The sequence below is a fragment of the Geotrypetes seraphini genome, chromosome 1 (genome assembly GCF_902459505.1).
Source record: "Geotrypetes seraphini chromosome 1, aGeoSer1.1, whole genome shotgun sequence".
Taxonomy (NCBI): domain Eukaryota; kingdom Metazoa; phylum Chordata; class Amphibia; order Gymnophiona; family Dermophiidae; genus Geotrypetes; species Geotrypetes seraphini.
In genome coordinates this window covers 145393754-145407802 of record NC_047084.1, presented here as the reverse complement: position 1 = coordinate 145407802, position 14049 = coordinate 145393754, and the positions used below count along the sequence as shown (strand labels likewise).

At 44.7% G+C, this 14049-nt stretch overlaps 1 protein-coding gene across 3 annotated transcripts in view; it reads left to right on the top strand.

The window, feature by feature from the left end:
* The window catches only part of LOC117358035 (malate synthase, glyoxysomal-like), a 90739-nt gene that overhangs the window by 18972 nt on the left and 57718 nt on the right, over window positions 1–14049 (top strand). For all 3 annotated transcript variants that reach the window (XM_033939460.1, XM_033939469.1, XM_033939453.1), the window contains exons 6-7: window positions 2492–2602; window positions 9873–9932. In XM_033939460.1, coding sequence (XP_033795351.1) covers window positions 2492–2602; window positions 9873–9932 — 171 coding nt within the window. The remainder of the gene's footprint in view (window positions 1–2491; window positions 2603–9872; window positions 9933–14049) is intronic.

Genomic DNA, 14049 nt, shown 5'->3' with positions numbered 1-14049 from the left:
CGGTGGGCTCACAATCTATCTAACGCACCTGGGGCTATGGAGGATTAAGTGACTTGCCCAGGGTCACAAGGAGCAGTGCAGGGTTTGAACCCACAACCCCAGGGTGCTGAGGCTGTAGCTTCAACCACTGCACCACACACACTCCTCCAGTTGAAACAGTTGAAACAGGATCAATTTGTCCAAAATCAGCTTTAGTTTGAGCCAGGACTGCCTCAAGGCACTGTGGCAGCCTGAACCGACTTTTGCATTGGCTCTTCCCCCTCCTACAAGATCTGGTAGGTCTCCAGGGCCGGATCAAGGGAGACCTGAGCCAAGTTTTGCATTGGCAAACCCCACCCCCCCACAATCTGGTATATCTCTCCTTTCCCCCCCCCCCCCCAGTGATCTGGGATCTCCTCCTCTTCTGCTGGACTAGATGATGCACTGACTCAGGGCACCGTTGATACAAGGGTGATAAAATCCTGGTCTGCCATCTATCCCTTTAGAAGCTTGAAGGTAGTCCGGACTGGGAATTTGGCACCCTTTACCACTGGTGCACCTGAGACGGGACCTCACCTGGTCCATAGGTTGAGCCGGCTCTGGTTTAAGCTGCAACAGGAACAAGCTTATTGACTCAGTGGTATAGCGAGGGAGGGAGGCGCCTGGCATCGCCTTAGCATTCGCCCCCCCCCTACTTTTCCCCGCCATTTGAGCGTCCAACTCCGCATACCCTTGACATGTTCTCCAGCATGAGTGGTATTTTATACCTCCTGCTCATGCTGGCTTAGGCTCCCTTCCTGACATCATGTCCTGGCCCCCTGATCATGAAGTGAGGTCAGCAGGGAGCTGAGGTTGGCGCGAGCTGGAGGTGTAAGATGCTGCTTGCGCTGGCGAACATTTCAAGAGGTACACAGGGGGGGACAGAGAGGAGGAGAGGCACTTGCACCCTTGTCAAGATGATGCCCAGGTGGTCTGCACCCCCTTTACCACACCACTGCATTGACTTGATTGTACATCAGGTTTTATATCATACAGCCCCTGGATGTTTTCGAGATTTGTTGGAGTTGTATTGTCCAAGATGGGAATTAAGGTCTGCACAGGATATGCGATTGTCATTGATAAAAGAGAGAAATGTGATACGTACCTCAAGAAGGACATGGCAGTGCTTGAGAGAGTCCAAAGGAGAGCAACGAAACTGGTAAGGGGGCTGGAACACTGCCCATACGCCGAGAGGTTGGATAGGCTGGGGCTCTTCTCTCTGGAAAAAAGGAGGCTCAGGGGAGATATGATAGAGACCTTCAAGATCATGAGGGGCATAGAGAGGGTGGATAGGGACAGATTCTTCAGACTGAAGGGGTCAACAGGCACGAGGGGGCATTCGGAGAAACTGAAGGGAGATAGGTTCAGAACAAATGAAAGGAAGTTTTTCTTCACCCAGAGGGTCGTGGACACTTGGAATGCGCTACCGGAGGAAGTGATCAGGCAGAGTACGGTACAGGGATTCAAACAGGGATTGGACGGATTCCTGAGGGATAGGGGGATCGTGGGATACTGAGAGAGGTGCTGGGATGTAACACAGGTATAGAAAGCAAACCAAGTAATAAGTATAGAAATCCAACCAGGTCGTGCATGTGCAAGACCGGAGGGTTAGGACTTCGATGGGAAGAAAAGACTCAATGGGAAACCAAGGTGGCAAGGGGGCCCCTTCTGGTGACTCAGACAGGCCGTGACCTGTTCGGGCCGCCGCGGAAGCGGACTGCTGGGCAGGATGGACCTGTGGTCTGACCCAGCGGAGGCACTGCTTATGTTCTTATGTAACATACCAGGGTCGGGAATTCTATGTTTTCAATAGTAGGGGTGAAATTTTGGAACTCATTGACAGGTCAGTTACGATTATGTAACCCAGGGATACTTTTAAGAAACTTTTGAAGACATGGTTATTTGTCAATGTATTTATGTGATACTTTTAAAAACTCATGACGGTTTAGTTATAGGACAATTCATTTATATGAACGAAATGAGTATGTTTCTAGGGGAGGATGTGGGAGAGTTTATGTTGTATTGCTATTATTTATTCGGTATGTTGTTTTGTAAACTGCCTAGACTTTAAGTGGTATATAATGAAAACATAAATATCCTGCCCTGGATTTTTCCTGTTGGCCCCTTCCATCCCCTCATGAGCTAAGCTGAGCCCAACCCAACCCAATCTAGCAAGCTCTGCCCTGCCCTCTGATGTTAAATGAAAAAGATTCACGGGTAGTCTAATGGCCCCGAGGCCCCCCTCCCCCTCCCATTCACACAAATCCCTGGTTAAATCATTTTGAATATCAGCCGGTCCGACAATTGACCTCACAGCAAAATCATATGATAGTGATCCATTTAAAATAGTATCTACCTCCAATGTGGAGCTCAAACTTCTGTGACCAGCTCTTGTTACGCAGGTTTAACCAGTCACCAGGCATTGCATTCCCATTCCTTGTACTAAAAGTGGTGCTTTTTAAATCCCTCACAGGTGAACGGAAGGGAAATCCCAGGGCCTCTCTTTGATTATGGATTGCTGGTATACCACACCGGAAAAGCTCTGTATGAAAATGAAAGTGGGCCTTTCTTCTATCTTTCAAAGGTAACAACTGATTGGAATGATCGATAGCTGGCATGGAAGTGAACGGGCTGCTCTTCAAGGCAATCAGGGAGCAGAGGATCTGCAGTGTCTTCCAATTTAGAAATTGCATTTCTTCAAATGCAGGGCCGCAGCTAGCTAGCTAGGATGCAAGGGAGGCATCTCTGAGACATAACTGTTTGTCTTGAAGATACGACCTGAGACATTAATGCTGGCCCCTGAATTATCTTATGAAGAACACTGAGGCTTGGCTAAGCAGTGGATCCACAAGAACAAAAACTCAGCTCGCTATATAACCTGGCCACGTTTCGGCCTCAGACTGCATCAGGGTATTTCATCAGGCAAACAAAAGTGATTTCAACAGACCATCGAATTCAAGAAACCAAATAATGATGCTCCTACCAATATACATAATATAAGTTGTGCACAAGCATCCCGTATTAGCAGCTTGTTGTTCCAGGCATGTTGATACTGAGTTATGCTTGAATTCTATAACAAGATCTGGGTGCTCGAGTTCTCAGCTAGAGCACCCAGTGACCGAATTGCCTCCACATAGCTAATTCCTGTATTGCTACCCCCCCCAAGCTGTTTCAGACGCATATATTTGGCGCTGCACTGTTGATCCCTGTGATCATGTGAGCGACCTGAAGGACTGAATTCCTCATAAAATGCACAGCAGTTAGGGACAAGGTCATAAGAAAAGCTTAATTTATGCACAAAGGGAAAATAAACAGGCTTGTTTCTTTACATATTTTGCATTCTCAATTAAGTCTCTCAACTCTTGTATTCTCTCCCTGACAGGTTTCACAAGTCACTATATACTGTATTCCCTCATGAATCAGGGCCCTTTTTAGATTGTCTCAGACACAGTTCTCACGGGTTAAACAGTCACGTCTGAGTCTCTTAACTTAGCTTCCAAGGAACTTTCAATGTTGGGGAGTAATACATGTATATTACTTTTAAAAATAATGAGCAGCTATAATGGTTGTTTTCATGCAAAAGTAATGAGTAACTGTAATACGAGGTATATTACATTTTTCATTAATGAGTAATATATGTCTAGTAACTTTATATACCATATTTCTCGCTCTATAAGATGCACCTGACCATAAGACGCACCTAGTGTAGAGGAGGAAAAACCAAGAAAAAAAATTCTGAACCAAATGGTGTACCCTATCCCCTCTCTAGTGGTTTAGTGGTAGGCCAGGACAGGGTACAGTGCACAGGGCAGGTCTAGTGGTAGGCAGCGCCCCCTTGGTACCTTTTTTAATTCTGTCGGTCCAGCACTGCATCGGCAGTGCTGGACCGTGCTCCGTGCTCCTGCCTGTCCCTCGCTGGACGGCTACCTCCTCATCTCTTGTGACAGAGTAGCGCACAAGGCAGGTGTGAGCTTTTCGTACTCCTGCATGGTCCCACGCCGCTCCCTGAATGGCTGCCATCAGTTTTCACGAGTTGTAAAAACTGACGGCAGCCATTCAGGGAGTGGCGCGGGACCAGGCAGGAGCGCAAAAAGCTCGCACCTGCCTTGTGTGCCGCAAGAGTAGGAGGCAGCCATCCAGCAAGGTAGGGGCAGGAACGCGGAAAGCTCATGACGATTCAGCGCTGGACCAACAGAATTAAAAAAGGGTACCAGGGCGGGTATATTTGCTCCATAAGATGCACCTACATTTCCACCCACTTTTTTTGGGGGGGAAAAAAAGTGCATCTTATGGAGCAAAAAATACGATAGTCACTTTTTAGTGTCACCAGTCTCATTTTTTGTGTGTGTGTGTTACTAGGTCCATTATTGGGCTGCTTCTGGTTTCCAGCAAAATGCCTTTAGAGTGAAATGGCTGGGTCTTCAACATTTAAGCAATCTGTTTATGTCAAATTTTGTGATTTAGTAAGTTAAAAAGATAGCAATATTTATGAAAGGTGTAAGTTGTGTCTGGTAAGCCACAAACCTAAGCATAATGAAGTGGCATCAATGTCAGCAAAGAAACAAATCTTGTTCAATCAACTGTTGATTTTCACCAGACAGGATAAAGTAATTTTTCTAGGTGAGTACTGCTATGTCATGACTCTACTAGCAGCTGCTCTGGACATACTACAAACTGAAGCTAAATGTTATTTGGGCTTTTTGCTGCCCACTTTGGTCATGTTGAAAATGGAACTGATTAAAGGTGGTACAGCCTAAAATATGCCCACCTTCAACGTGGGCTTAATGAGCATTTTGGTCATTATCTTCACTGCAAAGATCTGATTCTAGCTGCAGTTATTCTGCCATACAACATAAAAACATAAGAATTGCCGCTGCTGGGTCAGACCAGTGGTCCATCATGCCCAGTAGTCCACTCACGTGGCGGCCCTTAGGTCAAAGACCAGTGCCCTAACTGAGTCTAGCCTTACCTGCGTATGTTCTGGTTCAGCAGGAACTTGTCCAACTTTGTCTTGAGTCCCTGAAGGGTGTTTTCCCCCATAACAGCATCCAGAAGAGTGTTCCAGTTTTCTATCACTCTCTGGGTGAAGAACTTCCTTACGTTTGTACGGAATCTATCCCCTTTCAACTTTAGAGAGTGCCCTCTCGTTCTTCCTACCTTGGAGAGGGTGAACAACCTGTCTTTATCTACTAAGTCTATCCCCTTCATTATCGTGAATTTTTTGATCATGTCCCCTCCCAGTCTCCTCTTTTCAAGGGAGAAGAAGCCCAGTTTCTCTAATCTCTCACTGTACAGCAACTCCTCCATCCCCTTAACTATTTTAGTCGCTCTTCTCTGGACCCTTTCAAGTAGTACTGTGTCCTTCTTCATGTACGGCGACCAGTGCTGGACGCAGTATTCCATGGCCCAGTATAGCGGCACGATAACCTTCTCCAATCTGTTTGTGATCCCCTTCTTAATCATTCCTAGCATGCTGTTTGCTCTTTTCACCGCCACTGCCGCCACCGCGCATTGCGCGGATGGCTTCATTGACTTGTCGATCAGTACTCCCTAAGTCTCTTTCCTGGGAAGTCTCTCCGAGTACTGCACCAGACATCCTGTATTTGTATATAAGATTTTTGTTACCAACATGCATCACCTTACACTTATCCACGTTAAACCTCATTTGCCATGTCGCGGCCCATTTCTCAAAGGTGTTTATGTCATGTTGCAGGTCTTCGCAATCCTTCTTGTGTTCACTACTGTGAATAACTTCGTAGACAAGAGCAACCCGATCGACATTGTATATCTGGATTTTCAGAAGGCGTTCAACAAGGTTCCACATGAACGACTACTTTGAAAATTGCAAGCCATGGAATTGAGGGTGAAATACTCACATGGATTAAAAACTGGCTGGAGCATAGGAAACAGAGAGTGGGGGTAAATGGACAATACTTGGACTGGAAGAGCGTCATGAGTGGAGTGCCGCAGGGCTCGGTGCTTGGACCTGTACTCTTCAACATCTTTATAAACAATATGAACATAGGTACGACGAGCGAGGTGATTAAATTTGTGGATGATATGAAGTTATTCAGAGTAGTGAAAACAGGGGGATTGCAAAGATCTGCACGTGACATAATCAAGCTCAAGAAATGGGCATCGACATGGCAGATGAGGTTCAACGTGGATAAGTGTAAAGTGATGCATGTCGGTAACAAAAATCTCATGCACAAATACAGGATGTCCGGGGCGGTACTTGGAGAGACCCCCCAGGAAAGAGACTTGAGAATACTGGTTGACAAGTCAATGAAGCCATCTGCGCAATGTGCAGCAGCGGCGAAAAGGGCAAACAGAATGCTAGGAATGATAAAGAAGGGGATCACGAAAAGATCGGAGAAGGTTATCATGCTGCTGTACCGGACCATGGTGCGCCCTCACCTGGAGTACTGCGTCTAACACTGATCACCGTACATAAAGAAGGACACGGTACTACTCGAAAGGGTCCAGAGAAGAGCAACTAAAATGGTTAAGGGGCTGAAGGAGCTGCCGTACAGTGAGAGATTAGAGAAACTGGGCTTCTTCTCCCTTGAAAAGAGGAGACTGAGAGGAGACATGATCGAAACATTCAAGATACTGAAGGAAATAGACTTAGTAGATAAAGTCAGGTTGTTCACCCTCTCCCTCACCCTCTCAGGGCATTTAAGCTTCCTTCCACCTGTCCCTGTCCCTCTCAATCATCACCTACTGTGGCAGTTTAGCATTATCTGAGTTTGTCCGAATTTGTTTAAAAGCAGACTGAAACCCCACCTTTTTGATATAGCCTTCAATCCTTAACTCTTCTCCTCTGCCCTCCAACCCAGCATGCTGATTATTCATTCCCCTTAACTGTATCCATGACATCCTGTTTGTCTGTCTTGGCCGTTTAGATTGTAAGCTCTTTTGAGCAGGGACTGTTTTCTTCTTCTTTGTGACTGTGCAGCGCTGCATGCATCTGGGAGCACTATAGAAATACTTAGTATTAGTATCTGTCAGGCAGCTAATCTAAACTGTACCCTTAATGAGGTAGTGCTCATCTCTTTACCATCCACTTCCTTACACCTCAAGTAAAATAATCCGCAGCATAGGGTTACCTCAGATTTACCTGGACATGTCCTCTGGGTGTGGTGTGGGGCGGAGTCATGTGCCCTCTTTTTTTGTCTTCGCAAATATGGTAACCCTAGCCGGATCAGACCAGTGGCTCAGGTGCTCAAAGTCAAGTGAAAAATCCTCAGCTCAGTTCCTATGTTGGGGTGATTGCAGAGGCAGTATTCACATGGTGCAGGGGAGGAGGGAGGTGAATGAGTCCTTGGGCTAGATGCTCCAAAGTCAGTCGGTAATACCGACTGGATCACTTTTGGCTGATTCTCTGGCCGATTGTGGATCAGCGATCAGTGCGATTGTGGAACAGCAAGTTTGCATGTAAATGATTTGCACGGAGATGCAAATCATTTGCATGCCAACCCAACAGATCAATCGCTCAGTGAGCGATTGACACATATGCAGAGCCCTAACAGCAGTGACAGGGGAAGCAGCTGTTAGGGCTTCATTTTTTTGTAATGACACATATACAAACTGCCCCATTAAAAAAATAGAAAAAAAAACCCCATGCTGATGGCCCTCTCTAATGACACCCCCCCCCACACACACACACACACACATGAACCGGCACCGAAATCCCCATGACAAGAGAGCTGCCTATTCCCTCCTGCCTGGGCAAATACCCCTGCGCCATGCCCCCCACTCGGTCCTGGACCCCTGTGCTACTGATCCATCCCCTCCCCTCCCCCCAGGGGAAAGGTAACAGAGGAGATTGAGAGGGGACATGATCGAAACATTCATGGTGCTGAAGGGAATAGACTTAGTAGATAAGAGCAGGTTGTTCACCCTCTCCAAGCGTAGGGAGAACGAGAGCACCCTCTAAAATTGAAAGGGGATAGATTCCGTACGAACGTAAGGAAGTTCTTCTTCACCCAGAGAGTGGTAGAAAACTGGAACACTCTTCCGGAGTCTGTCATAGGGGAAAAATCCCTCCAGGGATTCAAGACAAAGTTAGACAAGTTTCTGCTGAACCAGAACATACGCAGGTAGGGCTAGTCTCGGTTAGGGCGCTGGTCTTTGACCAGAGGGCCGCCACGTGAGTGGACTGCTGGGCACGATGGACCCCAGGTCTGACCCAACAGCGGCAATTCTTATGTTCTTATGTAAGATTAGATACCTTCCTCACTCTCGAAAAAAAAAGGCATGAGGGATGCTCACTCCCTCCTGCCATTGGATGCTCCCTGAACCCCCCTTTGAACCCCCCTTGTACCTTTCCTAGATGTTGGGAGCTGGAGGGAAGCACGTGCCTCCAGCTCTAAGCCCTGCCCATGGAAAATGACAGGCCTTCCTCTCCTCGGTGCACCATGTGATGCACGAGGAGGAACCTAAGGCCCTGATTGGCTCAGATGCCTGGCCCTGGACCTACAAATGTGTGTGTGTGTGTGGGGGGGAGGGGGTGAATGATAGAGAGAGTGGGAGGTGGGAAGGGAGACAAAACTGCATTTGGAGTGAGAGAGAAAACTGGAACCTGAGAAGGAAAAGCAGAAAGGAATTTCAGACCTTAGGATAGGGGAATTCTTTGCTTTTATTTACTGTATTTCAATATTAATATCAAGTCAATACAGAGTTTATGGTATGGAGTATAGTATTAGTTAGGCCTGTTTTTAATGGTAACTCTCCAGCAACCAGAAACTACATTTATCCAGCATCTACCAATCCTCTTGGGTGCTGGATAAAGTGAGATTCTATTGCAGATTTTGCAGCCATGAGGACGGTGTGAAATTTGCCCATGCACTATTGCTAAGCTGTTGTTGGGGGGAGGGGTTTATTGCCTTCATGGTGGTCTTTTCCATTTGCTCTTCCTCAGATGGCTTGTTTGAACAGCTGCAGAAACCCTTCTCACATCTAGGGGAATGAGATAACTACTCCAAGACTCAGGAGTGCCATTGGCCGACAGGGACTGTCCCTGTCTTGGAAGGCATCTCCCCCCTCCCTTTGCAGGCCTGACTGTTCAAGGCCCCGACTGTTAGGATATACAAACCCCAATCTCAGCACCACAAACCTTGCCCAAATCCACTGGAGTTGCCTTATACTACCCATATAGTAAAGGGGTGAAGGGATGGAGGTACCATATTTTTTTCCAGGAAACCCTGACACATGACCCTGCTGTGTTCCGCCTCCACCAAGCCTCCTTTCTTCTTTCGGACGAGCTCCAGCCGTACCTGGAGGGCCTGGAGCATGCGCGGAACATGTGTGATGTCATCCGCACATGCTCATAGGCTCTCCAGATGCGGCCAGAGCTTGTCGGGGCTTTCCAAAACCCGGACAAATGCCGGATAATTGGAGGCATCTACTCTATAACTTCCACCGTGTAATGCAGGGATCTCAAAGTCCCTCCTTGAGGGCCGCAATCCAGTCGGGTTTTCAGGATTTCCCCAATGAATATGCATTGAAAGCAGTGCATACACATAGATCTCATGCATATACATTGGGGAAATCCTGAAAACCCGACTGGATTGCGGCCCTCAAGGAGGCACTTTGAGACCCCTGGTGTAATGTAAGTGCCATGCTACGTAGTCCCAGAGAACGTTTGACTCTTTGGAGGCCTTGTTGCTGGGTGAGGTGTGCGACCAGAAGGCTGCCCTTGCATGGATATTATCCCGGCTTTGGTCTGGAAAGTTTCTTTGGTGTGGGTGTGGGTCAAATGTAGCAGTTCCACAGCCTTGTAGATGTTCTGGCTTAAAAAAAACATGCTTCACGTTTCAGGGATTTCATACCTGTTTGTCCGTCTGCTATAGGTTGAAAGCTTTTTGGAGGCCAGACTCTGGAATCAGATATTTGTATGGACTGAGTTCAAGGTAAGGTTTTCAGTAAAGTAAAACATAAATACATAAGAAGTATTAAATGTCGTTGCCCGCAACTTTCAAAAGCCATCGACTTCAAGTTTTTTTCAAGTTTATTTGTATTTGATAAATCGCTTGTCAATAATTTACTAAGCGAGTTACAACCAAAATATAAAAGTAAGTCATAAAATTAACATACTATTTAAAATGGGCGAGACGAACAAACGTACTAACAAACTTGGAAACAGGAAGAAAAAAAGGGTAAAGTTACAGAATTGGTGTTAAGCTAGATTAACGGAAAAAACCGTAAATGGAAAGAACATAAGGGAAGATTTTTTTTCCTATATATAAATTTTTTTTTTTTTAACCTTTTTGTTTTCAGAGGTGTTTTCTACATTATTTAAGATTTAAAGGTTAAATGCGTCTTTAAAAAGAAATGTTTTTAAGTTATTTTTAAATTTTTAAATGGTCTCCCTGAACATTGAACACTTCACCTAGGGACCAGGGTCTGTTAAATCCAATTTCTCACTCAAATTAATACCCTATATGGAATCAGACACTACTCTGCAACACTAAAAGGCCTTAATCAGACACATCAGTCATTCACACAGCACAACATAGGAAAGCAGGAAAAAGAAAAAGAAAAAAGAAGTGGAGAAAAAGCCTCAGTTCTGCTTCATCTGGCAAAAAAACTCCACTTCTTAAAAATAAACACTCCTGCATGTAAACAAAAAAACTCATGCAACAAATTACTCAAAATTGGAAGGATTATACTAAATTAAATTATACATTTTGGTGGAACTCAGTTTGTCATATATATAAAATGGAAAAGGTGTTAGCGTTACAACAAGGGAATCTTCATAATTTTAAAAAAATTTGGGAACCATTGACTAATTATTCTAATGATCAGATATCTTAGCACATGGGTAGTAGATATATAGGGGTGGGATGGGGAATGTATATCATATGGAAATAGGAATATTGACAAAAGGGGGGGATTTATTCTATATTATAAGAGGATTTGTTTGTAAATACAAGTGCATATGATAATTGATTAAAATATGTTTAATTCACTTGTAAGAATTCAAAAATGAATAAATAAAAATATATAAAAAAAAAGAAAAAGATACTGTAATAGCCTGCAGAGTGATGTCAGACAGCACGCATTGCCCATACTAATCCCCTCTTATACGAAACCGCACTAGCATTTTTAGCGCTGGCCACGGTAGTAACAGCTCTGACGCTCATAGAATTTTATGGGCATTGGAACTGTTACCACTGCGGTCAGCGCTAAAAACGCTAGCATGGTTTTGTAAAAAAAGGGGGGGAGGGGTTAAATCTTTGTTCTCCTGGAGGAATTCTGTGCATAAAAAATTGAAAATTATGCACACAAAATTATCAAATTCTGCACGGTTAAACAATATTTTTGCTCATTATTATCCATATTCCATTTAAATCATTCAAAATATAATGCTTTATCTCTACCTTTGTTGTCTGGATGTTTTATTTTTCCAGTTTCTCTTTTCAGCTTTCCTGTCTGCTGTCTGCTAATTTTCCTTCAAGCGGCTGTTTTCCATTTGCCTTTTCTTCTCTCTCCTATGTGTTCCCTCACTAGTCTACAACCTAAATTTGAAAATTGTTGACAGCACAATTTAACAATAGCTGATGCCTGAGCACTGGCCCTGAAGCAGCGGATAAGAATAAACTCCGCGAAATGCAGGCCGCGTCGGCATTTTTAAGAACAAGCAGCATTGCTGAAGATGAGTAGTTTTCTTGTCAATCTTTTTCAACCAGTTGGATGGGTGCATGCTAGCAAATTGTTGAATGTGTGGACACTGGTGAAGAGATGTGGTGAAGAAAATACCGTTGCAAATAAGATTTAAAAATGGTTTAGTAGAATATTCGTGCAGTTTGAGAATATAGTTATATAAAAAAAACAAAAATTTTACAAAAAAAGTAGAAATAACATCGGGTCCCCTGGCCGATGATGGAGCAGGAGCAAGAACACTACGATGAGGATCTCAGTTTGTGGTATCACAACTGTGCGTAGGCCCAAATTCTGAGGCCTGTAAAAAATACCTGTAAGACTAGCTGAGAGCTGTTTGATGTACTTTCCTAAATGAGTGGTGTGTAATTGATTTTGTATTTTGGGTTCCCTCACTAGTCACCATGGGGCTCATAATAATTTTTTTAAAACATCCAAAAACCGGCCTAAGTTGGTACTCGGACGATCAAAAAGACTGGTCGTCTAAGTACCGATAATCAAACTGGTTTTAAACGTATCTAAAACCAGCTTAGGCCTTTTCCCTGCCTCTGTATGCCCAGAGCGAAAAGGGGCATTTTGGGAGGAGTGGATAGGGCAGGATGTAGACTTAGTCGTCCGGCAGCCAGACGGAACTTATATGGTATAAGTTCCAAATCGGGTCGCTGAGCAGATTGCGGCTGCCGCGATCAGCTCAGTGGCCCAGGCAACCCATTCCCCCGCACTTGTAATGATTGCGGCAGGAGAGATGCCCAATCTCTTCTGCCAGAGCACCACCCAAACCCGTGTGATTGCGATCTTCACTGGCAAGAGGGATGCCCAGTCCCTCCTGCTGGACACCCCCCACACCCCTGCCAGACCACCCAGCCTACCCCTGGACTCTCCCTCCACCCGCACCCCCACCAGGTTGCTTCTTCAATGTAACAGGAACTGGGAATTATTATGGGGAGAAGTTTGCTATTACCTTGGGTGGGAATTATGAAAGCTCGTATTCAGCTCGTATTAGCAATTCTCCCATCCCAGCTCAGGAGAGCTGGAGGTTCCTGATGTTTTTGCAGCAGGATTAAAACCCTATATTGTGCTAGTGAAAGGACTGTTTGCCTGGTTTGTGAGAAAGCCAGAGCAAGTTTAAAAAGTTTGAGTTTTGGAAAGGCTCGGGCCTAGCAAAGGCCCAAACACAGTGGGCCGCCGCGTGAGCAGACTGCTGGGCACAATGGACCACCGGTCTGTCCCAGCAGCGGCAATTCTTATGTTCTTACGTATAAAGTACAAAGACTAGGCCACACTCCATGAAATTCTATAATAGCACATTTAAAGCAGCTATGAGAAATATTTTTTCACTTATCCCCCCTTTTTCAAAACTGTAGCGTATAAATCAAAAACCAATTGTTGAGGGTGGGGTAAATTTCCCAAATTTCTACAGATATCGTCAAGCTTTTATCATGCGGCAGGGTATGTATTGGATCCTTCCTGAGCTCATGGAACATCTTCCTGATTGGCTGTACTTAGAATGGTAACTCATGTCCCCAATGCGATTGTTTCATGTTCGGAGGATAAAGTTACGTAGATATGTTAAGGACAATAGTATTTTATTTGATACATGGAAAACATTGAAATGTATTAATAAATTAACGGATGTTCCAGTGGAAAAATACACTTATCAATCCTTATGGTTAAACTCTAGGGTTCAAATAGGTGGGTCTGGCATCTCCTGGAAGCATTGGATGCAGGCAGGCATTCGTACATTGGATGATGTTATATCTAATGGGAAACTGCTGGATTTTTCACGGTTGCAACAATCATTTGGAATTTCAAAATCTCAAAATTATAGATGGTTGCAGCTGAAGCAGGCCATTCGGAGTGGGTTCCCTTAATGGCAGAATTTTAAAAACTCTTATAGTTTGCAGGTCCTATGCTTCCAGACAGATTTGCTGGGACATCAGGCCGCCAAGTGGTATAAATTAATTTCTGAATTTTTGAAAAGAAACCAAAAAATAGTCTTAGGGAAATTTGGAGCATTGAGATAAGGCAGTACATTTCTGCATCTCGATGGCCACGAATTTGGACTCGGAGGATGAGATGTACAGCGTCAGCATCTATGAGACAAATATGGTTTTTCTTATTGCATAGAACTTTTTGGACCCCTGTTCGTTTACAAAAGTTAGATAGTTCTAAGTCTAATAGATGCTGGCATTGTCATCTTGATATAGGGACACTGGATCATCTGTTGTTCTATTGTCCTTTAACACTCAAGTTCTGGAAGTCGATATGGGGACAGATTAATGCTATACTTGAGGCATCGATTCCTTTGACATATGAGGCAGTCATATGTGGGACGATGTTACATCTGAAGCCCTCATTGGACATATA